The sequence below is a fragment of the Mobula hypostoma genome, chromosome 20, assembly GCF_963921235.1.
Source record: "Mobula hypostoma chromosome 20, sMobHyp1.1, whole genome shotgun sequence".
In the NCBI taxonomy this organism is placed as follows: Eukaryota; Metazoa; Chordata; class Chondrichthyes; order Myliobatiformes; family Myliobatidae; genus Mobula; species Mobula hypostoma.
The window spans coordinates 63615004-63639539 of record NC_086116.1 but is presented as its reverse complement, the minus strand read 5'-3'; the positions used below and the strand labels follow the sequence as shown (position 1 = coordinate 63639539).

At 42.4% G+C, this 24536-nt stretch overlaps 1 protein-coding gene across 7 annotated transcripts in view; it reads right to left on the bottom strand.

The window, feature by feature from the left end:
• Positions 1 to 24536, bottom strand: part of LOC134359578 (interleukin-15 receptor subunit alpha-like) — a 165658-nt gene that overhangs the window by 104851 nt on the left and 36271 nt on the right. The window contains exon 2 of one of the 7 annotated variants that reach the window (XM_063073071.1): positions 2565 to 5671. The exons of the other annotated variants lie outside the window; for them this stretch is intronic. Coding sequence (XP_062929141.1) covers positions 2565 to 2580 — 16 coding nt within the window. The 5' untranslated portion in view covers positions 2581 to 5671. The remainder of the gene's footprint in view (positions 1 to 2564; positions 5672 to 24536) is intronic. 7 annotated transcript variants of the gene reach the window in all.

Sequence of the window (24536 nt, the reverse complement as noted above, 5' to 3'; positions counted from 1 at the left end):
TCTTATTTGTTTCAATCAATACAGTCTCTTCAGCTAAAAACACAGGACATTACTGGGGAAAATTATCAGGATCAGATGCAAACTAGTGAAATTGGTCAGAGTGCATCACAGGTAACACAGGATTCACTTAAATTTCTGAAACCACTTCAGGATACAACGAATTTGATAATTGACTGCATAGACCTCCTATCTAAAGGAAGACATAAAGCAGGGATCTGTGCTATATATACTAGTTGGTTGCTCGCCATGGTTGGTATGAATTTATTACAACTTGATGCACATGAAGTATCAAATTGGATATCAGATGAGCAATTGATAGAATGGGTTGTAGAAGAGGTTCCCTCATGTCATATTAGAAATCTTACACTAACCAATAGAGTACTGGGTACTTGCGATGATGGTAAAGGGAAGTTTCATGTGGGTGCAGTATTTCACATTCCCCATTATGGAAATAATTTAACTTACTCCTTGAAAAGGATTCACATGTAGGTAGATAGCATGAGGATACTTGGATATCCTTAAGCAACCCTCCAAAACATGCTATTGTTATGAATGGTATTGGAAAAGGGATAGATTTATCGAAATATCATCAAGGGGGAAACTACTGAACTTGTCCAGAAGAGATGACAAGTCAAAAACTTGTGGATTGTGGTTTCAATACTTATGAGAATTGTTCTTTGTCTATTTTGCCTGTGAATAATGATTCTTTTCTGTAGTATGCACTTGTGGGATGAACATATTATATAGCAACATCAGCCATGAGTTATACCAAAGGATGGAAAGAGTGTCCTTTGGAAAGTCACAATGTTGCATTTGGGGATATGACTTTAAATTTGACTATTGGAGGACAAACTTTGCCTCAACCAGCAGTGGAGAAGGTGATGGAGGAAAGTCTTGCAATCCAATGAACTGATACAGATCGATATTTGTGGGACTATGTTGTAACTGAGTTGTCACCGATTCCTCATTTGACTGCAGACTGGACACGAGTGGTGGAGGAGGCAAAGGAGATAATTCATCAGTGGGCTGAACATCCAAAAGTTATTAAGACACATGCTGAGAAGGCAAATGAAATATTGAGTGACTCGGACTTTTGGGATAAATTTTGGAATTGAGGATCAAATGTTCAAATACATCCATGGTTGTGGATAATCTCACAGGCTGCTGTAATATTAATTTTTTGTACATTGATGATTGTATTATTTAATGTACATCAACTTAGAAGATGGAAGGCTGAAATTATGCAAAAGGTAGAGAGTGCTGATTTTGTAATACTGAAAAAACGATGGCCAGTATAAAAATTGTATGAATTTAGTAAGTAAATGTTATGATGTAAGTGCAGCACACCTGCGGGGGATCCACGGCAATCCAATGGATGGTCAACAGAATAGATTAAGATAGTGATCCTAAGATAGATATCTTTGGATCAAGAGGAGGGAGATGTTGGCCAGAAAGAATGACAATCTATAAATCAGTGAATTCAAATGAATCAAGGACAGTGGAAGCAGTCTTTGTTCTTGTCGCATGCTTGGGGATGGAGGTTGCCATTTTGTGAAGACACTCTATTCTCCATTTTGTGAGCTTGACATGCTGGGCCTGATCAATGTTTTAAAGAAGACATAGTGATACTTCAGGTAATCTGCTGGACTGGAGATCATTTCCAAATAAGAAGTTACTTGTGAGATGTTCTTTGGTCTATAACATACAGGTTTGTGAATGTTGGGGTTGACGCCTGCCTGAAGTGATTCGAGCTCATTGCTGATTGAGAACAAACAGCCATAAATTATCGACTGTCACCTGATGGGAAGAGGGCAATAAATGGATGCTGGCTTGGAGCAGAGCCAATAACAAGGTGTTAAAGGACAGACACATGACCTGTGGCCAATGACACTGGAATGCGATATTTGAATTGATAAGGAATGGATATAAAAGTGGATGGTTTGTGTGTGCTGGTAGCAGTAACTTCGAAGAATAACCATCGCAGATACAAGTGTAAGCAACCCTGTGTGAAACACATTGCGAGTGAATCGGGACAACGAGGAACGTCTGGCCAGCGTAAACTCCTTTGCCCAGGTAATACCTTCGCTATTCTTTGACTATCCAGGAGAGTCAGGGATATTAGCGAGTGTGCACACAAGGAATTTAGTGTATGCATTCACGTGCTTGTTAGTTTGAACAATAAAGGTATTTGTCAGTAAATACAGATCTCTCTGTGCCTCACTAAGCATCGTTGTAAGTAGAAGTAGTATTTTTTTACAACCATTGCTACTGAGAAAATAAAGGATCCAACATATATACATGTATCTCTCGCTTCGGCTAGCGGCTTAATATAGGGGATAATAGCCCCCGGCCCGTCCAAACTTAAGAAATCTCGTTTGGGTGGATGCTGTGCAATGTGTCCTCTGTAACAAATTAGTACCACAAAATAACAAACAGTACACAATATGTGATTAAACGATTGAACTTTATAATTCTTAATTTGACGATATGGTTCGTAAAGAAAACAAAAGAAGAAAAAGGGCGCATTCTCATGAAACGGTCTAATGTGCAATGCTGAAGCTCACTGATAAGGCCGTTCATTCATCATCGACCTCCTCCGATCGTTGCTGACCTTCGGACCCTCGCTCTAAGTCCACTCCATCCGAGGTCTACCAACTCTCCATTCGCGTCTTTTCTCCTCATCTCTCCCCGGCAAAAGAATCACAAATTCCTAGTTCCCAGACACACAAGAAAGAACAACATCCCGCTCATTGGCTAACATGCCCCGTTATCTCTAGTCATAACCCAAGCATTGCTGCTACGGAGAAACCATTTCCTCAGCAGTGGAACATTACAGAGAAGCCGTGACATTAGCAGTAAAATCTTACAGTATGCTACATACAGTAATTCTGCATCAATGCCATAGTGTGGTCATTTACTTAAATAATAGTTGACTTTGGAGGCAATACAGAATTTATTGGGTTGCAGAGGATGAAATCCTGATTTTGTATTGATAAAATTGCCAGGTGAGAGGAGCCTGTCAGTAAGCAAAATTTGCCTTGGAGCTTATTTGTGGTTGCTGTGAAATCAAGATTTCTAAGCAAACTTGTACACATCCTGGAATTCAGCAAATAGTACCTTCGAATCATACATTGCCATGCACAATCTGTAAATAAGCTGAGACGGCAGAGGAGTGCAGCTGGACATTGTATACCTCCACACATGATGCCCACACAGGCAGTAAAAAGAATCTCATGAATGTCAAGATCAACACTGAGTTCTCAAATGCACAAGTACATGTTTTCACAGGTACAGTGAAGCACTTGGAGCAGCCTCATGACCAAATAGCATCTGACCCACAACATTCGCAAGAAAAACACACATTGAAAAAAGTATACAAAATTACACAAGGAAGAACACAACGTCCATTGTGGTGCAAAGTGGTCATACTGTTGCAATACCAAGATAGTGTTTAGGGTTCTGCTGGCAGATGCAAGAACTGAATAGTCGAAGGGAGGTAACTGTTCTTGAACCTGGTGGCAAACAAACCACATCATTAAGTCAATGATAATAAATCCAATTCTGGTTCTGAGAATTACACTGCAGGGTACTTGGGTTAATATTAGATAAAGTGCTGGAAGTAGTCAGTAGGTCAGGAAGCATCAATGGAGTGGGAAACAGAGCTAACAGGTGACCAGTTCTGGTCACCTCACTATAGGAAGGATGTGGAAGCATTGGAAAGAGTACAGAGGAGATTTACCAGGATGCTGCCTGGTTTAGAGAGTATGCATTATGATCAGAGATTAAGAGAGCTAGTGCTTTACTCTTTGGAGAGAAGGAGGATGAGAGGAGACATGATAGAGGTGTACAAGATAATAAGAGAAATAGATAGAGTGGATAGCCGGTGCCTCTTCCCCAGGGCACCACTGCTCAATACAAGAGGACATGGCTTTAAGGTAAGGGGTGGGAAGTTCAAGGGGGATATTAGAGGAAGAATTTTTACTCAGAGAATGGTTGGTGCGTGGAATGCACTGCCTGAGTCAGTGGTGGAGGTAGATACACTAGTGAAGTTTAAGAGACTACTAGACAGGTATATGGAGGAATTTAAGGTGGGGGCTTATATGGGAGGCAGGGTTTGAGGGTCGGCACAACATTGTGGGCCGAAGGGCCTGTACTGTGCTGTACTATTCTATGTTCTATGTTCTATTTTCTATGTAGGCTGATAAACCTTCATCAGAAAATCATACTGCTTTGAAATCGTCACTCTAAATCCAGATGAAAGGCTGACAAGTTCAAGTGTTAAGTGTTTCTCTCTGCACAGCTGAACTCGAGCACTTCCAGCAATTTTTGTTCAATGTGGATTTTGCTTTATTGTTTTGGGTGACACGGTACCACAGCAGTTAGTGCAATGCTTTACAGTACCAACTGTAAAGGGTTCAGTTCCTGCCACAGTTTATAAGGAGTTTGTCCATTCTCCCTGTGACTGTGTGGGTTTCACCCAGGGGCTCTGGCTCCTCTCACATTCCAAAGACATCTGGGTGAGCGTTAGCGAGTTGTGGGCACGTTATGTTGGTGCCAGAAGCATGGCGACACTTGCAGGCTGCCCCCAGCATAATCCTCATTGATTTGATTTGACGCAAAGGACACTTTACTCTGTACATATCAATGTACATGTGGAAAGCAAGGCTAATCTTTAAATCTCTTCTAAAATACTTTACCGTAGTGTACTTTAAATTAAAAAAAAATTGGCAATATCCTTAAATGTTTTGCTGGTTTAGAATGTTTAAATATCTTTCATTTTCTTTTAATTTTCCAATAATTGCAGAAGTCTTTGTTTTGCAATGCCTCATAAACATTCAGCATTATAAAAAATAACTTCCTCCAGCATTTCCAGGAAAATCTGGGGGAATACCAACTAACTTTTAGCATTTCCAGACAAGTTCAGTTTGAGTCACCCAGCATAATTCCCTATTTGATACAGAAGGTCGTGCCAAAACATCCTGGGATTTATGTTAACAGAACCTCACTGCAGATAGACATGTATTTGTACTAAGGTCCATCGTAGATATTACCAGTGTGCTTCTGACGATAAAATCCAATCCTATGCTGACTTCATATTGCCCACCACTCTTCTGGATAAATCATCATACAATCATGGAACCATGAGAGCAAATAGAAAACCACTTACCCTGCCAACCCACACCAGCTCCACCTACCAGCAGTCCATTATAACCTCCTACCTACTCCTCAAATCACTGCACATTTTTTCACTATTACAGTATAAGACCCTAAGACATAAAACATAGGAGCAAAATCAGGTCGTTCGGCCCATCGAGTTTGCTCTGCGATTCCATCATAGCTGCTTTATTAAGCCTTTCAACTCCATTCTCCTGCCTTCTCCCCATAACAAGGCCAAAGGTACAGCACGGTAGCATAGTGGTTAGCACAATGCTATTATAGCTCGGAGTTTGGAGTTCAATTCCGGTGTCCTCTGTAAGAAAGTTTGTACATCTTCCCATATTCATGTGGGTTTACTCCAGGTGCCCCAGTTTCCTCACACAGTCCAAAGACATATTGGTTGGTAGGTTATTTGGTCATTGTAAATTGTCCTGTAGTTAGGCTGGGGTTAAATCAGTGGGCTGCTGGACGGTGTGACTTGATGGTCTGGAAAGTCCTATTCCGCACTGTATCTCTAAATAAAATAAATAAGACACAGGAGCAAAATTAGATCATTTGGCCGATCAAATCTGCTGCACCATTCAACCACGGCTGATTTATTATCACTCTCAAACCCATTTTCCTGCCTTCTCCCCTTTTAATGCCCTTATGAATCAAGAATCTATCAACCTCCACCTTAAATGTACCCAATGACTTGGCCTCCACAGCCCTCTGTGGCAATGAATTCCACAGATTCACCACCCCATGTTAGCCACTGTTGTCATGACTGAATAGGAAACTATGCTTTTCCTTGTTTTTTGTGCAGAACAGGGGTTCTCAACTGGGGTCCATGGACCCTCTTGCTTAATGATATTGGTCCATGGCATAAAAATAGTTTGGAGCCCCTGATGTAGAAGGTCATTTACTATATGAATTAATTCAAGAAAGTATTGTGAACAGAACTTAGTTTCAAACTTCCAGAGAAGTCAGAGGTTATGCAGTTTGTAAAGGTAATGACACTGATACTTCTTTAGTAAATGAAGATGAAATTTCACAGGACACCTTTGTTTTCAGGGTTCTGTGCCATCCTTGCTCTCACAAGTCATGAAGAGTGACAAGAATCTGGAACGTTAAATCAAGCCGTTATTCTGCCTTGACGAAAGATCATGGGTACTAGCCTCCCTACCATCTATGGCATCTTCAAAATGTGATGTCTCAAAAAGGCAGCATACATTATTAAGGACCCGCAATACCCAGGACTTCTCATTATTACCATCAGGAAGGAGGTACAGGAGCCTGAAGGCACACACTCAGTGATTCAGGAGCAACTTCCTCCCTCAGTCATCTGATTTCTGAACAGATAATGAATCCAACCCATGGACACTACCTCACTATTTTTGCACTACTTATTCTTTATATACAGTACTGTGTAAAATTTACAGGCGTAAGTAAAAGATACTATAAAGTGAAGCTGCTTTCAAAAATAATGAAATGAAAAGTTTCTAAATATAAAAAAAGATAAAGAGCAGTAAACAGTAAAAAACTAACTCAAAACAATTTTTGAGTGACTGCCCTTTGCCTTTAAAGTAGCATCAGTTCTCTTAGGTACACTGCCATGCAGTTCTATAAGAAAGTCAGCTCGTAGGTTGTTCCAAGCATCTTGGAGAACTTGCCACAGTTACTCTACAGCGGCCTCACTTGCGTTTGTCTCTCCAGAATATCCTAGACCGCCTTAGTGATGCTGAGATCAGAGGCCATACCATCTGAAGCCTTAAAAAATCTGTATACATTGAAATGCAGCCCTTCCAAATGTAGGCCCTTCCAGTCCTTCGAGCCACACCATCCAGCAATATCTGTCTGTTGAGGAGCGGATGAATGTTATTACCATTAAGGACACTGTGGTGACACAGTCATGGGTGTTGGTAGGCGTAAAGAAAATACCCCTCCAAGTCATTTGATGACTATAGTACTGGGAATGGAATCTATTCTCCTCTGCTGTTGTGGTCACTGGATGAATCACTGTTAGTGCATTCTTCCAAAATGCAACACCTCACACTTGTCTGCATTAATTTCCATCTGCCATTTTCTGGCTCATTTTTCCAGTTGGTCCAGATCCCTCTGCAAGCCTTGAAAGCCTTTCTTGCTGTCCACAACACCTCCAATCTTAGTGTCATCAGCAAACTTGCTGATCCAATTTACCACATTATTATCTAGATCATTAATATAGACACCAAACAACAATGGTCCCAGCACAGATTCTTGAGGCACACCACTAATCACAGGCCTCCAGTCTGAGAAGCAATCATCCACTACCACTCTCTGTCTTCTCCCACACAGCCAATTTCGAATCCAGTTTACAACCCCTCCAAGGATACCTAGTGTCTGAACCTTCTGAACTAACCTCCCATGTGGGACTCTTGTCAAAGGCCTTACTAAAGTCCATGTAGACAACATCCACAGCCTTTCCTTCATCTACTTTCTTGGTAACCTCCTCAAAAAACTCTACAAGATTTGTTAAACACGATCTACCATGCACAAAGTCATGCTGACTATCTTTAAACAGCCCTTGGCTGTCCAATTACTTGTATATCTGATCTCTCCCCCTGCCCTTTACTTCCCTCTGGTTCCCCTTCTCCTTCCCTTTCTCCCATGGTTACTGTCCTCTCCTCTCAGATTCCTTCTTCTTCTGCCCTTTACCCTTTCCACCTATCACCCCCAGCTTCTCACATCATTACCCCTCCCCCACCCACCCACCCACCCACTTCATCCTGCTCACCTGGTCTCAAATATGACTTGCTAGTTTGTACTCCACCCCCTCCTTTTGCCCCCTTCCTTTACAGTCCTGATGAAGGGTCTGAAACAACTGGAAAAAAATGTCCTTATGTTCTAAAACAACCCAAGAATGCAGGTAGTGCAAAAAAACCAAGACACAGGTCCAGATATTTGGAGGGTACGGCCCAGATCCGGGTCAGGATCCTTTCAGCAGTCTTATCACAGTTGGAAAGAAGCTGTTCCCAAATCTGGCCGTATGAGTCTTCAAGCTCCTGAGCCTTCTCCCGGAGGTAAGAGGGACAAAAAGTGTGTTGGCTGGGTGGGTTGTGGCCTTGATTATCCTGGCAGTACAGCTCCGACATCGTGCGGTGTAAAGTGAGTCCAAGGACGGAAGATCGGTTTGTGTGATGTGCTGTGCTGTGTTCACAATCTTCTGCAGTTTCTTTTGATCTTGGACAGGACAACTTCCATAGCAGGTTGTGTTGCACCCTAGAAGAATGCTTTCTACAGTGCATCTATAAAAATTAGTGAGGGTTTTAGGGGACAGGCCAAATTTCTTTAGTTTTCTCAGAAAGTAAAGGCGTTGGTGGGCCTTCTTGGCAGTGAACTCTGCTTGGTTGGACCAAGTCAGGTCATTTGTGATATTGACCCCGAGGAACTTAAAGCTTTTGATCTGTTCTACTTGCGCACCACCGATGTAAATTTGGTTGTGCGGTCTGCTACTCCTTCTGAAGTCAACAACCAATTCCTTCGTCTTGTAGATGTTGAGGGATAGATTATTGTCTTCGCACTATGCCACCAGGTTCTTAATTTCCTCTCTGTACTCAAACTCATCATTACCCGAGATACGACCTGCAATTGTTGTGTCATCAGCATCTTATATATTGAGTTTGCTGGAAACTTGCCTACATAATTATGGGTGCACAGTGAGTACAGCAGGGGGCTGAGTACACAGCCTTGTGGGGCACTGGTGCTCAGAGTGTAGAGGAGAGCTTGTCCCCTAATTTTGCAGCCTGGGTCCTGTATGTGAGGGAGTTGAAGATCCAGCTGTAGATCTGAGTACTTAAGCCTAGATTCCGGAGCTTAGGAATCAGTTTATTTGGAATGATGGTATTAAAGACAGAGCTGTAGTCAATGAAAAGGAGCCTTACGTATGCGCCTTTAGTCTCCAGGTGTTCTAAGGAGGAATGTAGGGCCAGAGAGATGGTATCTGTCACTGACCTGTTGCTCCAGTAGTCGAATTGCAAAGCGTCGAGGTTGACCGGTAGGCTGTCGTTGATGTGTGCCATAACCAATCTCTCGAAGCACTTCATAGCAATTGATGTCAGAGCTACAGGTCGATAGTCATTCAGGCATGCCACCTTGCTCTTCTTCGGCACTGGGATTATGATTGCCTTCTTAAAACACGAGGGGATCTTAGACTGAAGCAAGGAGTAGTTGAAGATGTCAGCAAACACTCCAGCTAGCTCGCTTGCACAGGCCCGGAGAACCCGTCCTGGGACGCCATCTGGGCCCATTGCCTTCCTTAGATTTATCTTCAGGAAGGCCCTTCTAATGTCCTCCTCGGTGACGATGAATCTCGATGCCACCAGGTCCGGTTCATCCGGAGGGAGCGGGACACTCCTCTTCTGTTGGAATCTTGCATAGAATACGTTAAGTTTGTCAGTAAGAGAAGCGCCACAGTTATTGATATTCCCAGCCTTTTTTTTGCGCCAGTGATCTCATTTATACCCTGCCATAGTCTACTGGCACCCCTCTGGTTAGCTTGGGCTTCCAACTTAGCTCGATATTGCCTCTTGGTGCTCCAGCTAACAGCAGATATTCATGAGTTGTTCACTAAAGTTGTAGCAGCTTCATCACTGAAAGATCACATATAAAGTTGCGGATGAGGTATTGTTGAATTTTTCATCATAAATCTGGGTATCAAGCATGTTTCAAGAGGTCACGAATGAGTTGGGATAGAAACACTTCATGTCATCCGCTTATCATTGTCAGCTGCAAGGGACTTTGGAGAGATATTATCAGAGTTGAAGTCGAAATTGTGTTTATTGTCATCTGCACTAGTACATGTACACAGGCAGTGCAACGAGAAACTCACCTACCACTGCATCTTAGGCACATAGCATCATACAATCAGCATTCACAACTGAAACATAAATAAGCACATCTTTCCAAGACAGAACACAATTAGAACAAATGTCTTCATATAACTGAAAAAAAAATTTAGTACCCTGCTCCACAAGAGGTGATTGATAAGTTCGTGGCCTAAGGCAGAAGGAGATGAGTTATACAGCTCTCGTTACACGCACGTGCAGTTCAACTCTGTGAGTGATTATGCAGAAAGTTTGAAGTTAATAACTCATCAAGAGTGATTGATAAGTTTGTGGCGTAAGGTAGAATGAGATGAGTTATTTTCAAACTTTCTGCATAATCACTCAAAGAGTTGAACTGCACGTGCATGTAACGAGAGCTGTATAACTCATCTCCTTCAATTCCAAAAAAGAAACATGCAAATTAGTGAGATGGAGGAACTGAGGGAAATACATGTTAGTAGGGAAGTGGTGTTAGGTAAATTGAAGGGATTGAAGGCAGATAAATCCCCAGGGCCAGATGGTCTGCATCCTAGAGTGCTTAAGGAAGTAGCCCAAGAAATAGTGGATGCATTAGTGATAATTTTTCAAAACTCGTTAGATTCTGGATTAGTTCCTGAGGATTGGAAGGTGGCTAATGTAACCCCACTTTTTAAAAAAGGAGGGAGAGAGAAACCGGGGAATTATAGACCGGTAAGCCTGACATCGCTGGTGGGAAAAATGCTAGAGTCAGTTATCAAAGATGTGATAACAGCACATTTGGAAAGCGGAGAAATCATCAGACGAAGTCAGCATGGATTTGTGAGAGGAAAATCATGTCTGACGAATCTCATAGAATTTTTTGAGGATGTAACTAGTAGAGTGGATAGGGGAGAACCAGTGGATGTGGTATATTTGGATTTTCAAAAGGCTTTTGACAAGGTCGCACACAGGAGATTAGTGTGCAAACTTAAAGCACACGGTATTGGGGTAAGGTATTGATGTGGATAGAGAATTGGTTGGCAGACAGGAAGCAAAGAGTGGGAATAAATGGAACCTTTTCAGAATGGCAGGCGGTGACTAGTGGGGTACCGCAAGGCTCAGTACTGGGACCCCAGTTGTTTACAATATATATTAATGACTTAGACGAGGGAATTAAATGCAGCATCTCTCAAGCTTGCTGATGACATGAAGCTGGGCGGCAGTGTTAGCTGTGAGGAGGATGCTAAGAGGATGCAGGGTGACTTGGATAGGTTAGGTGAGTGGGCAAATTCATGGCAGATGCAATTTAATGTGAATAAATGTGAGGTTATCCATTTTGGTGGCAAGAACAGGAAAACAGATTATTATCTGAAGCAACACACATCAAAGTTGCTGTTACTTCAGTTAGTCCTGACGAAGGGTCTCGGCCTGAAACGTCGACTGCGCCTCTTCCTATAGATGCTGCCTGGCCTGCTGCGTTCACCAGCAACTTTGATGTGTGTTGCTTGAATTTCCAGCATCTGCAGAATTCCTGTTATTATCTGAATGGTGGCCGATTAGGAAAAGGGGAGGTGCAACGAGACCTGGGTGTCATTGTACACCAGTCATTGAAAGTGGGCATGCAGATACAGGAGGCGGTGAAAAAGGCGAATGGTATGCTGGCATTCATAGCAAGAGGATTCGAGTACAGGAGCAGGGAGGTACTACTGCAGTTGTACAAGGCTTTGGTGAGACCACACCTAAAGTACTGTGTGCAGTTTTGGTCCCCTAATCTGAGGAATGACATCCTTGCCATAGAAGGAGTACAAAGAAGGTTCACCAGATTCATTCCTGGGATGGCAGGACTTTCATATGATGAAAGACTGGATCGGCTAGGCTTATACTCATTAGAATTTAGAAGATTGAGGGGGGATCTTATTGAAATTTATAAAATCCTAAAGGGATTGGACAGGCTAGATGCAGGAAGATTGTTCCCGATGTTGGGGAAGTCCAGAATGAGGGGTCACTGTTTGAGGATAAAGGGGAAACCTTTTAGGACCGAGATTAGGAAAAACTTCTTCACACAGAGAGTGGTGAATCTGTGGAATTCTCTGCCACAGGAAACAGTTGAGGCGAGTTCATTGGCTATATTTAAGAGGGAGTTAGATAATGCCCTTGTGGCTAAAGGTATCGGGGGTATGGAGGGAAGGCAGGTACGGGGTTCTGAGTTGGATGATCAGCCATGATCATACTGAATGGCGGTGCAGGCTCGAAGGGCCGAATGGCCGACTCCTGCACCTATTTTCTATGTTTCTATTAAGAAATGATACAATGTTAAGCTCCCAACTATGGCATTCCTTTGGCCATAACTCAATGATGGCCACCAAGTCATACTGACCAATTTCTGGTTGCGCCTCGTGTTCATCCATCTTATTCTGAATGCTGTGTGTACTTAAGTACAGCACTTTCAGTCCTGCATTCTTCGCCCTTTTGAATTTTGCCTTTGTGGTACAACTTAACTCTGCTCTATCTGCACTTGTACCCAATCATTGGCTTGTCCTTCCATACATTCATTTTACATCCATCATCTACTCGTAAACCAGCTGGCTCATCCTCACCTTTATCATACTGGTTCCCATGCCCCTACTACATTAGTTTAAACCACTACCAACAGCTCTTGGAAAATTGCCCACAAGAATATTAGTTCCCCTTGGAGTCAAGTTTAATCTGTCCCTTTTGTACAGGTCACACCTGCCCCAGAAGAGGTCCCAATGATCCAGAAAACGGAATCGCTGTCCTCTGCTTCAATTCTTCAACCACATATTTATCTGCCATTTCATTCTATTCCTATCCTCACTGTTGTGTGGCACAGGCAGCAATCCCAAGATTACTACCCTTGAGATCCTGTTTCTTAGCTTTCTTCCCAACCCCTCCCCACCATTGAGTACGTCTACCCGGAGCACTGTCACAGGAAAACATCATTAATCATCAAGGACCCCCACCATCCAGGTCATGCTCAATTCTTACTGCTGCCATCCGGAAGGAGGAACTGGAGTCTGACGACCCACACCACCAGGTTCAAGAACATCAAGAACCCATGAACATCAGGCTCTTGAACCAGTGGAGTAACTTCACTCACTCCAACCCTGAATTGTTCCCACAACCTATGGACCCATTTTCAAGGACTTTTCTAATGTTCTTGATATTTATTTCTTAGTTATTACTATTATATTTAGTTTCTTTGCAGTTACTGTGAACGAGCACAGGAAAATGAATCATAAGGTTGGATATAGTGACTCATATGTACTTTGATAATAAATTTACTTAGAACTTTGAACATTTGAACAATGAGTCAGACACATGCCTTCATTTGAATTGTAGTATGGGATTGTCAGCCCAGTTGAATATGACAATTGAATCCCAGTTTAACACAGGCTGAGGGAGAAGAGAGGACAAGCACTAGTCCATAAATGATGCAAGAGAAAATAAATTAGTATGGGCCATTGAAACACAATGAGGGTATATATTTATAGAAAAGTATTTAATCTTTCTAAATTCAATTTAAGCCAAATAAGATTCAGGATTAAGTTTATGTAACACATGTACATCAAAACATACAGAGAAATGTGTCATTTTGCATTAACAACCAACACACCTAAGGGTGTGCTCAGGGCAGCCTGCAAATGTCACCATTCATTCCAGTGCCAATATAGTATGCCCACAATGTCAGGCCGAACAATCAGTAATACCTTTCTATATGCCAAGAGATTAAATATATAATATTTAATTAACTAAACCAATGAGTAGAGATAGGGATGATGGCACTGAGGTGACATACTGCTACTGAAGGAAAATTGTGCTTGTAGGGAGCATTACAACAATACCTGCACCAAATGTCTGCACTTTGATGAATTTCTATCCCACCGTTATAAGATTATGGAATGGGTCTCTTGTACAATCTACTTCATCATGGCTTTGTACCTTTCTGTCTGCCTGCCTGCACAGCACTTTCTCTGTAATTGTACCACTATATTCTGCTCTCTATAATTGTTTTCCCTTGATGCACTGATGCTGTGAAGTGATCTGTCTGGAAGGTATTCACAAGAAATCTCCTACCCCTGGAGGCGAAGCAGAGTAATGATGGCGCTAAACAGAGATTCCTTTGCTTGCATCTTCAGAGACAGCTCTATTTCCATCTTTAATATCTCTATTTTTCCCTTTCAGGGTTCTTTTGAAAACCCTGACCAGGAGTTACATGCTGAATTTAGTTCTTTGCAGGAGTGGGACCTGCTCTCGGAGTTTCACAACCGGCCGTTGTTCAGCATGCCAAGGGTTTGGCCTAAGAGACCAGCTCGGATTTGGAAGGCTAGGATCTCAGGGCTTTGGAGACAGGCGGATCAAGGGTTGGTGTCACAACAGGAGAACCGTGTGTCATCGGGGGAGTCAGAATATCTGCAGCTGTGTGCCCAGAGACTTATCTTTGGGGACAGAGGTCGTAAAAAAGCGACGTAATGGACTTTTAACATTGTAAACCAGTGAGTTGTTTGTTACGTCTCCCGCTCACTGGGAAAATCGAGACACCTTTTCCTCCCTTATTAGGGAGAGAAAGAACCTGCGGCATGCCGAATACCGGGTGAAACCCGAAGTCTCTGGGGTAACTGTAAGTCTGTGTCTTTGCTCACGCTTAAGTGCTTGGTGGCGGGTGCCGATGCTTTTTTTGCCAGTGGGGGGAGAGGGGATTGTTGCTTACTGCTGCTTATGCATGGGAGGGAGGGGAGCTGGGGGGGCAGACTTTGGGGTTCTAACATTTAACCGCCGCTCATTCTTTGGGGCACTCCTCTGTTTTTGTGGATGTATGCAAAGAAAAAGCATTTCAACATTGGACCTTTGAACCTTTGAAAGTTTTTCACTGTACCTCAGTACATGTGACAATAATAACGCAATTACTAACTTCAGAGAGGGACCTAAAAGGTGATGTTGGAAGCTGGAAAATCATAATTGGGAATGTGGAAACAATAAATAAATACCCTAAATGTCAATATTTTGGAATATATTTTATTTACTAATTTAGTTATTGTAATATTATTTAATCTATTGTGAGTGATATATACTGTGTTGTCCCCTTGGTCCGGAAGAATATTATTTTGTTTGGCAGTATACATTTATACAGCTGAATAGTAATCAACTTGAATTTGAACTTGACATGTAAGCATCTTCAGAGTAATAATAATTCCACAGAAAGTGGGGAACCTAGAGAGAAAATGGAACTTAGTGAAGAAGTAACCGTTGAGAAATTAGTAGAAATATAGGTTCCCATATCCCTTGGGTTACAGGAATAGATACATTGAAAACATAGAAAACCTACAGCACAATACAGGCCCTTCGGCCCACAAAGTTATGCCGAAAATGTCCCTACCTTAGAAATTATTAGGCTTACCTATAGCTCTCTATTTTTCTAAGCTTCATGAACCTATCCAAAAGTCTCTCAAAAGACCCTATCGTATCCGCCTCCACCACCGTTGCCGGCAGCCCATTCCACGCACTCACCACTCTCTGCGTAAAAAACTTACCCCTAACATCTCCTCTGTACCTACACCCCAGCACCTTAAACCTGTGTCCTCTTGTGGCAACCATTTCAGCCCTGGGAAAAAGCCTCTGACTATCCACACGATCAATGCCTCTCATCATCTTATACACCTCTATCAGGTCACCTCTCATCCTCCGTCACTCCAAGGAGAAAAGGCCAAGTTCACTCAACCTGTTTTCATAAGGCATGCTCCCCATTCCAGGCAACATCCTTGTAAATCTCCTCTGCACCCTTTCTATGGCTTGCTCTTCCTTCGTGTAGTGAGGCAACCAGAACTGAGCACAGTATTTATTTTAAATTTTGATATTTATTTCCCTTAGAGGGGTATATACATCTAATGAAAGATTTTGGTCCAAAATGTCAACCCTTTATTCTCCATCATAGATACTGCCTGATTTGCTGAGATCCTTCAGCATTTTTCGTGTGTTGTTCAAGATTTCTAGTATCTGCAGAATTTCTTGTGTTGTATTTCCTAATGCTTAGAACTGTTCGTCTTATCTGTTCATTAGTGAGATAGATAAGCTATGGTTTAGAGTCAAAATATAAAGGTTCAACAGCATTTCCTTTTTATATACTGTATAAGATCCTGACAGAGAAGAGCAGCAGCATATTTCTACAAAAATTTTCACACGTCCACTAATTGATCTATTCCACATTTATTTATCTAAGAATTTAAATTGTTTAGCTTCTGCGGTGTGTTTCGAGCTTATATTCACACATAACATAACACCACCACCACTATATCCATACCGTCATAAGCAAAGGTTACAGAGTCCCTCAACAACACACACAAACAAGATGCTGGAGGAACTCAGCATGCCAGGCAGCATCTATGGAAAAGAATAAAGAGTCAAGGTTTTGGGCCGAGACCCTTCATAAGGATTAAATTACCAGCATTTACTGGAGATTCAGGACTGATGAAAGGTCTCGGTTCGAAACGTCGACTGCTTACTCTTTTCCATAGATGCTACCTGACCTGCTGAGTTTCTCGCATTTTGTGTGTGTTCCTTTGGATCTCTCGTGTTACAGAGTCCCTCACTCATTCCTTCAACAGTTCCTCTCTATTCCACCCTGGATTCCACCCACCCTTCCTAACAAAAAGCTGACTCTTGGCATGCGGCCCATAAAAGTGATGTACAATTGCCTTTATCACCTTGCCCTTGTCACTGTTGGACAGTTCTGCTGAATTACTGTTCAGATTATTGATCATTGGGTTATTTTATCTTAATGATTTTAATTATTTCTATGTAGCTTAATATGCTTCTTTTGTTTCCATTTTCTTAAAAGTGCATAGTTTTTAATTAGTTGCACTAAGTTTACTAGTTTATTTTTGCTAAAATCAATGATAAGTTTTGCTGCAAACTGCTTTCCAGAGAAAAGGTCTCTCTGGTCTGGGGTGGTCCCCTGCACTGCATCACCTGAGGACTTACCACAGCTTAGGCTTCACCACCTGACAGGCCTCTAATGCACCCATTAACAGGGCAGGAAAGAAAGAAAGGACAGACACTCATTAAGGCATCGCAGTCTGTCCCACTGCATTTTGCAGTGACTGCTGCAACAGACCAGATTCAACAAAGAAGTCATGCCTAGGGTACTATGGGATCTCTGATGTCCACCTGAGAGAACCTGCGGGGCATCGCTGAAGTGTCATCCGGAAAACACCTTGGCTGAAGGTAGGACAAACACCAGTCCGAATGATGTGTCTCGGTCCTGGAAAGGAACTAAAACTCTACACAGAGATGAGAGTATCACAGACTGACACAAGGTTAATGACTCCACTTATTAGGTCTCCTCTCAAGGGACCCACTCTCTTTAGAAATGTAAAAGATTTAAAAGCCCTTTTACTTCTTTTGTCTAGGCAAAAATATACTAAGTCAAACAGCATGTAAAATCAATAGTTAAATGAATCCTTCTGTGTCTCACTGGACAACTGTTTTACAATTAAGCCAATACCAACAGCAGTATAATTAAATTTACATCAAATCCTGACAGATTTCCAGCTTCCTGCTTGCACTTAAGTTTGGAGCTGTAACCCAATTTTTAATCATTTGCTTCTGTCAATGAAAATTAACAATGGGGCATTGACAGGATGTGAAGCTGGGCTGAGAAGTGGCCGATGAATTCAATCTGGAAAACAGCGAAGTAGTACACATTGCACAGTCAAACTTGAAGGTAGAGTACAAGGATAATAGCAGGATTCTCAACGGTGTGAAGGAACAGAGGGACCTCGGCGTTCAAGTCTGTAGACCTCTCAAAGCTGATGTGCAAATTGATAAGGTAGTTTAGAAGGTATGTGGTGTTTTGGCCTTCATTAGTCAGGGGAATGAGTTCAAGAGCCATGAGGTACAGTTGAAAATCTATAAAAAACCTGGTTAGACCACATTCTAGAGTATTGTGTTCAGCTCTGGTCTCTCCGTAGCGGTGATTATATCATGTCTACTTCCATCCCTTTGTGCTAGTTAATTCACCCACTTTATTACAAATACATCACACATACGATGAAGCATATTTAGATCTGGCTGCTCAGAATTTAAGGTCCTACTGCAGAGTACTGGGTGGCAGGGTGGCAGGGTCTACGAAAAGAGATTTAAGGTGCCCCTTCCCTCCACTAACATGCAGATCACCCTTGGCCAAGACGTAATACCAGCCTAGCCCCCTGATCAGGGTCACATGAAGCTATGGGAGCAGGTGGCAGACGGTTGTATGAGCAGCTGGTTCATATCACACGTCCTGGTTATGTGACCACTGATGCCAGGCAGACAACCGTTAAAGAGTACTGATAATAGATGGGGTCATCCGTTCTGTAAAGATGCTGCCCAGAAGAAGTCAATGACAAACCACATCTGTTGGAAAATTTGCCAAGAACAATCATGGTCATTGACAGAACATGATCGTCATACGACATGGCACATAACGAACGAACTACCAAGTATACACCAAAGGCAAGTCATTGCTTCCCATACTCTGTTGCATTCCGCAAGTTATGATGTATAATTAGGTGTGACTCAATCACAAAATAATTCATAACAAGTCACTGGTTACATTTGTATTAACTTGCAATTCAGCCAGTGGGGAATTGAGGAAAGAATGAAAAGAAGCAACAGTAACTGAAGCATTTAAGTGGAATTTGGGCAAATTTCTGTATCAATATACATTTGCAAAAATAATGAGGAAAGTGTGGAGAGAGTGAGACACATTGAGCGCCTCTTTCAAATAGCTGGCACAGGCAACAATGGACTGAATGAGCACCTTTGTGCTGAATCATTCTCAGCTTCTACTTAATATTCCTACATATTCCCCCAAGCCAGCGGTTAATCAACCCCTCCATCCATTAACCACCACCCAGCAACATTACATGCACATCAGCCACTCCTCTCCACAGCCCAAAATCCCTCCCCATGCACCGCTACTTTACACTTACTCTCCATACCTCATCCCTACACTGACACAGTCACTGTCTTACTGCTTACACGTGCCCTGCTGCTACCTAGAACAGTTCCTCTTGCCAAGATTCACTTTATCACTTTATCATTTACTGTCAGTTACCTCATGCACAGATACTCCTGCATCTAGCATCACTTTATCTACATACAATCCGTCTATGTTTACAATCTAATCTTAGGCCACACTCAAACAGTTACTTGTGCATTGTGATTTATAAGATTTCTTCTATTTTTACAGCATATGTATTGTGCTTTAATAATTTTATTGTGTTATTTATGTTAATGGTGTTTTAATGCTACATTGGATCTGGAGTAACAATTATTTTGTTCTCCTTTACACTCTTAAGAATAACAATGACTGAAAAAGATGACACGTAGAATCGGCCTGAGGGGGATAAATATCACCAAGGAGTTGACAAGATGTCGTCAAAAGCATTTTTGGGAGTTGGCTAACGGCCTTCTAACAGCAGGCAGGATGCCAGACTCAGTTTCAAACCGGAAATTAGAGATTTGTGTAACAAGGGTGCCATATTGATTAAGGAATGATTTTGAACACTTGAATAAACTAGTAGCAAGTCTGTGCAGGATGAATTGTGCAGGAATGTGCACACATTTCTGTTTTGGACTAATACATTGTGAAACCAAATGATGAAGAAGCTACCCTACCCTGAGTATTGTGCAGAGTTAATGTGAATTTGTCTCCATTCCATTGTTCAATTTACACCTCACTCCCTCCCCCAACTATGCTTTGAAAATTTTAACCATACCCACACCGCCTCCTGATGCTGCAGCCAGTTCTGATGGAACATCCCTAAACCAAAGCAAGGGCAGGTTTCCTTTTCCAAAGAAAGGGTTTGACTGCCTGAGTTCTTCCACTATTTTACATTTTGTCTTCAGATCGCAGCATCTGCAGTTTTATTGGTTTTCCATGATTGTTGAAGTCAGTACAACACCCATTCCAATTCTGCCTACATGGAAGAAGGCCTCTTTTTCTATCTGATGGGATCTCCATCAAATTCTCTCACACTATTCACCTTCAGTGATCCCCATTTTGCTTCATGATTTTGATAAGGTGCTGACCTAATCTCGTTTTTACAACTGCATTTCTGTTCTATAAAGTGGCTTCCCAAAGGCCAGTACTCATGCCATTATAACCTATGACCTCAACCCATCTCTATACAGTCTTTTGTTTTACACTTTCCTGCTCTTCACTCTTCCCCCAGTTCTGAGGAAGAGTCCTAGGCACAAAACATTAGCCAATTTCTCTTTTCACAGATACTGCTTGACTGACTAAATTGCTCTAAACAGGGGTTCCAAACCTTTTTGATGCCATGGACCTCTACCATTAACCGAGGGGTCAGTAGACCCCAGATTGAGGACCCGTCCTAACATCTCCTATTTTTCTTTTAGTTAAGTATTGTGCTTTAGTGCGTCCATCGGGGAAGAGTGATCATAATGTGGTTTTTCACTGGGATGGAATGTGAAGTTTTTCAACCCAGATCCTGGGCCATGAATCCAAGTAAAGGACTTGGGTGCAAGAGTTTGATAGCCTGGGAGCTTCAGTGAAAGGCATAACTGTGAATGGGCAATGAACAAACTCTGGAACTGCAGCAGGTAAACATTCAATTCTGGAGCAAATAAAAATGCAAGAAGGATCCAAAGAAGGATCACATAAAATTACCAGGAAAAGCTGCAAGCGTAATGATTGAGAATAGTTTCTTCAAGGGATGATGCCTCAAGAAGGTGGCATCCATCTCCAAAAACCTTAACTGTCCAGGATACGATCTCTTTCTCATTAATGCCATCATGGAGGAAGTGCAGGAAGCTGAAGACCCATACTCAATGATTTAGGAACAGCTTCTAGCCCCCTGCCAACAGATTTCTGAATGGTCCATGAATCCATGAACACTACATCATTAATCATTTTATTACAGTACATTTATTTTGTAAGTTACAGTAATATTTATGCTTTTGCACTACTCTGCTGCCATAAAGCAGCAAATGTCATGTCATACATGACATGAGGGGAGGAGGGGTGGCATTACTGGTCAGGGATACTATTACAGCTACAGAAAGGGTGGGTAATGTAGCAGGATCCTCTTTTGAGTCAATATGGGTGGAAGTCAGAAACAGGAAGGGAGCAGTTACTCTATTGGGGGTATTCTATAGGCCCCCTGGTAGCAGCAGAGATACAGAGGAGCAGATTGGGAGGCAGATATTGGAAAGGTGCAAAAATAACAGGGTTGTTATCATGGGTGACTTTAATTTCCCTAATATTGATTGGCACCTGATTAGTTCCAAGGATTTAGATGGGGCAGGGTTTGTTAAGTGTGTCCAGGACGGATTCCTGTCACAGTATGTGGACAGGCCGACCGGGGGAATGCCATACTAGATCTAGTACTATGAACCAGGTCAGGTCACAGATCTCTCAGTGGGTGAGCATCTGGGGGACAGTGACCACTGCTCCCTGGCCTTTAGCATTATTATGGAAAAGGATAGAATCAGAGGGGACAGGAACATTTTTAATTGGGGAAAGGCAAATTATGAGGCTATAAGCCTAGAACTTGCGGGTGTGAATTGGGATGATGTTTTTGCAGGGAAATGTACTATGGACACGTGGTCAATGTTTAGAGATCTCTTGCGGGATGTTAGGGATAAATTTGTCCCGGTGAGGAAAATAAAGAATGGTAGGGTGAAAGAACCATGGGTGACAAGTGAGGTGGAAAATCTAGTCAGGTGGAAGAAGGCAGCATACATGAGGTTTAGGAAGCAAGGATCAGATGGGTCTATTGAGGAATATAGGGAAGCAAGAAAGGAGCTTAAGAAGGGGCTGAGAGGAGCAAGAATGGGGCATGAGAAGGCCTTGGAGAGTAGGGTAAAGGAAAACCCCAAGGCACTCTTCAATTATGTGAAGAAAAAAGGATGACAGGAGTGTAGGTAGGACCGATTAGAGATAAAGGTGGGAAGATGTGCCTGGAGGCTATGGAAGTGAGCGAGGTCGTCAATGAATACAAGCCTGATAGAGTTCTTTGAGGAGGTGACCAGGCATATAGCTGAGGGTAGTGCAGTGGATGTGATCTATATGGATTTTAGTAAGGCATTTGACAAGGTTCCACATGGTAGGCTTATTCAGAAAGTTAGAAGGCATGGGATCCAGGGAAGTTTGGCCAGGTGGATTCAGAATTGGCTTGCCTGCAGAAGGCAGAGGGTGGTGGTGGAGGGAGTACATTCAGATTGGAGGATTATGACTAGTGGTGTCCCACAAGGATCTGATCTGGGACCTCTACTTTTCATGATTTTTATTAACAACCTGGATGTGGGGGTAGAGGGTGGGTTAGCAAGTTTGCAGACGACACAAAGGTTGGTGGTGTTGTAGATAGTGTAGAGGATTGTCAAAGATTGCAGAGAGGCATCCACAGGATGCAGAAGTGGGCTGAGAAGTAGCAGATGGAGTTCAACCCGGAAAAGTGTGAGGTGGTACACTTTGGAAGGACAAACTCCAAGGCAGAGTACAAAGTAAATGGCAGGATATTTGGTAGTGTGGAGGAGCAGAGGGATCTCTGGGTACATGTCCACAGATCCCTGAAAGTTGCCTCACAGGTGGATAGGGTAGTTAAGAAAGCTTATGGGGTGTTAGCTTTCATAAGTCAAGGGATAGAGTTTAAGAGTCGCGATGTAATGATGCAGTTCTATAAAACTCTGATTAGGCCACACTTGGAGTACTGTGTCCAGTTCTGGTCACCTCACTATAGGAAGGATGTGGAAGCATTGGAAAGGGTACAGAGGAGATTTACCAGGATGCTGCCTGGTTTAGAAAGTATAATCAGAGATTAAGGGAGCTAGGGCTTTACTCTTTGGAGAGAAGGAGGATGAGAGGAGACATGATAGAGGTGTACAAGATAATAAGAGGAATAGATAAAGTGGATAGCCAGCGCCTCTTCCCTAGGGCACCACTGCTCAATACAAGAGGACATGGCTTTAAGGTAAGGGGTGGGAAATTCAAGGGGGATATTAGAGGAAGGTTTTTTACTCAGAGAGTGGTTGGTGTGTGGAATGCACTACCTGAGTCAATGGTGGAGGCAGATACACTAGTGAAGTTTAAGAGACTACTAGACAGGTATATGGAGGAATTTAAGGTGGGGGCTTATATGGGAGGCAGGGTTTGAGGGTCGGTACAACATTGTGGGCCAAAGGGCCTGTACTGTGCTGTACTATTCTATGTTCTGTGTTCTATGTTCTATACAAGTCTATGATGACAGATCTAATTTAGAACTGAGCATTAAAGGAACAAGAGTTGGATGAATGGGATTAAATTTCCGACAGACATAAAAGAAGAAATGTTGTTCTGTTATTATATGAAAGATTTCCAGAAATGCCAGGGAACCAACAGCCTAATATAAAGGAGGAAGTAAAGAGTGCAAGTGAGTAGAGGAATCTGCAATGGGGGTAGGAAGGGGACTTGATGGGAAGGTGAGGAAAATAAAATGGGATGATCGTAACAAGGTGTTTGATGGCTGACATGGTCTCAGTGGGCTGAGTGGCCTGCTTGCATGCTGTATGACTAATTTTCACAAGATGCAAGGAAGCCACAAGGAAAAATTGGGGAATGGCTATGATCTGGGCCACTTTCCTTTAAGGTATGGTAGAAAGAATTAGTTAGACCTTTCAGAGGGAAAATGGATGAGCATTCGAGGGAGAATGATTTGTTGATTATTAAGGTAAAAAGACAAGCAGCTGGGCCTTTTAGGATTGTTCTACAAAGAACTAGTGCAGACAGAATGAGCCTATTGCATAACAACTCAGAGAGAAGATTAGCTCTATTTGTCACATGTACATCAAAACATCGAAACATACAGGTGAATGCATCATTTGAGTCAATAACTAAAATAATTCAAGAATTCTGCTGGGGACAGCCCACAACTGTTGTCACACTTCTGGTGCCAATATAGCATGCCTGCAACTTACTAAACCTTACCCATAAGTCACTGGAATGTGGGAGAAAACCAGAGCACCTAGAGGAAGCCCAAGTGACCACGGGGAGAACGTACAAACTCCTTACAGACAGCAGCGGGAATTGCTTGGAGATTGCTGGAGCTGTAAAGTGTTACAATAAGCTACCATGCTGAGCCACCGTTTGCAGACCTGTGTCACTGCCGTCCCTGACTCCAGTCGAAAATTTGATTAAAAGTTTGCTTCTGGGCTGGATTCTTCCTGTCCAAACCCCCTACCTGAACCTCTTCTCTGCCCCTTCCTCCAGAAGCCTTGATAATTAAAAAAAAATGTTTGGTTCTGCACATAACTTGGAATATAAGAAAATGCTAAATCACAGCAGATGTCGGTCATCAGGATTTGTGAAATTAAAGCACTGCAGGTGATAGAAATCAAAAGTAGAACGTGCCAACAGCAGTCAGAAGTGGCAAAACGTCTTCTGTTTAATTCTGTTTCTCTGTCACTAAGTAAGACCATGGATGGTCTTCAAAGTTCAAAGTAAATTTATTATCATTTTACACCATATACCACCCTGAGATTCATTATCTTGCGGACATTCATAGCAAATACAAAAATAAC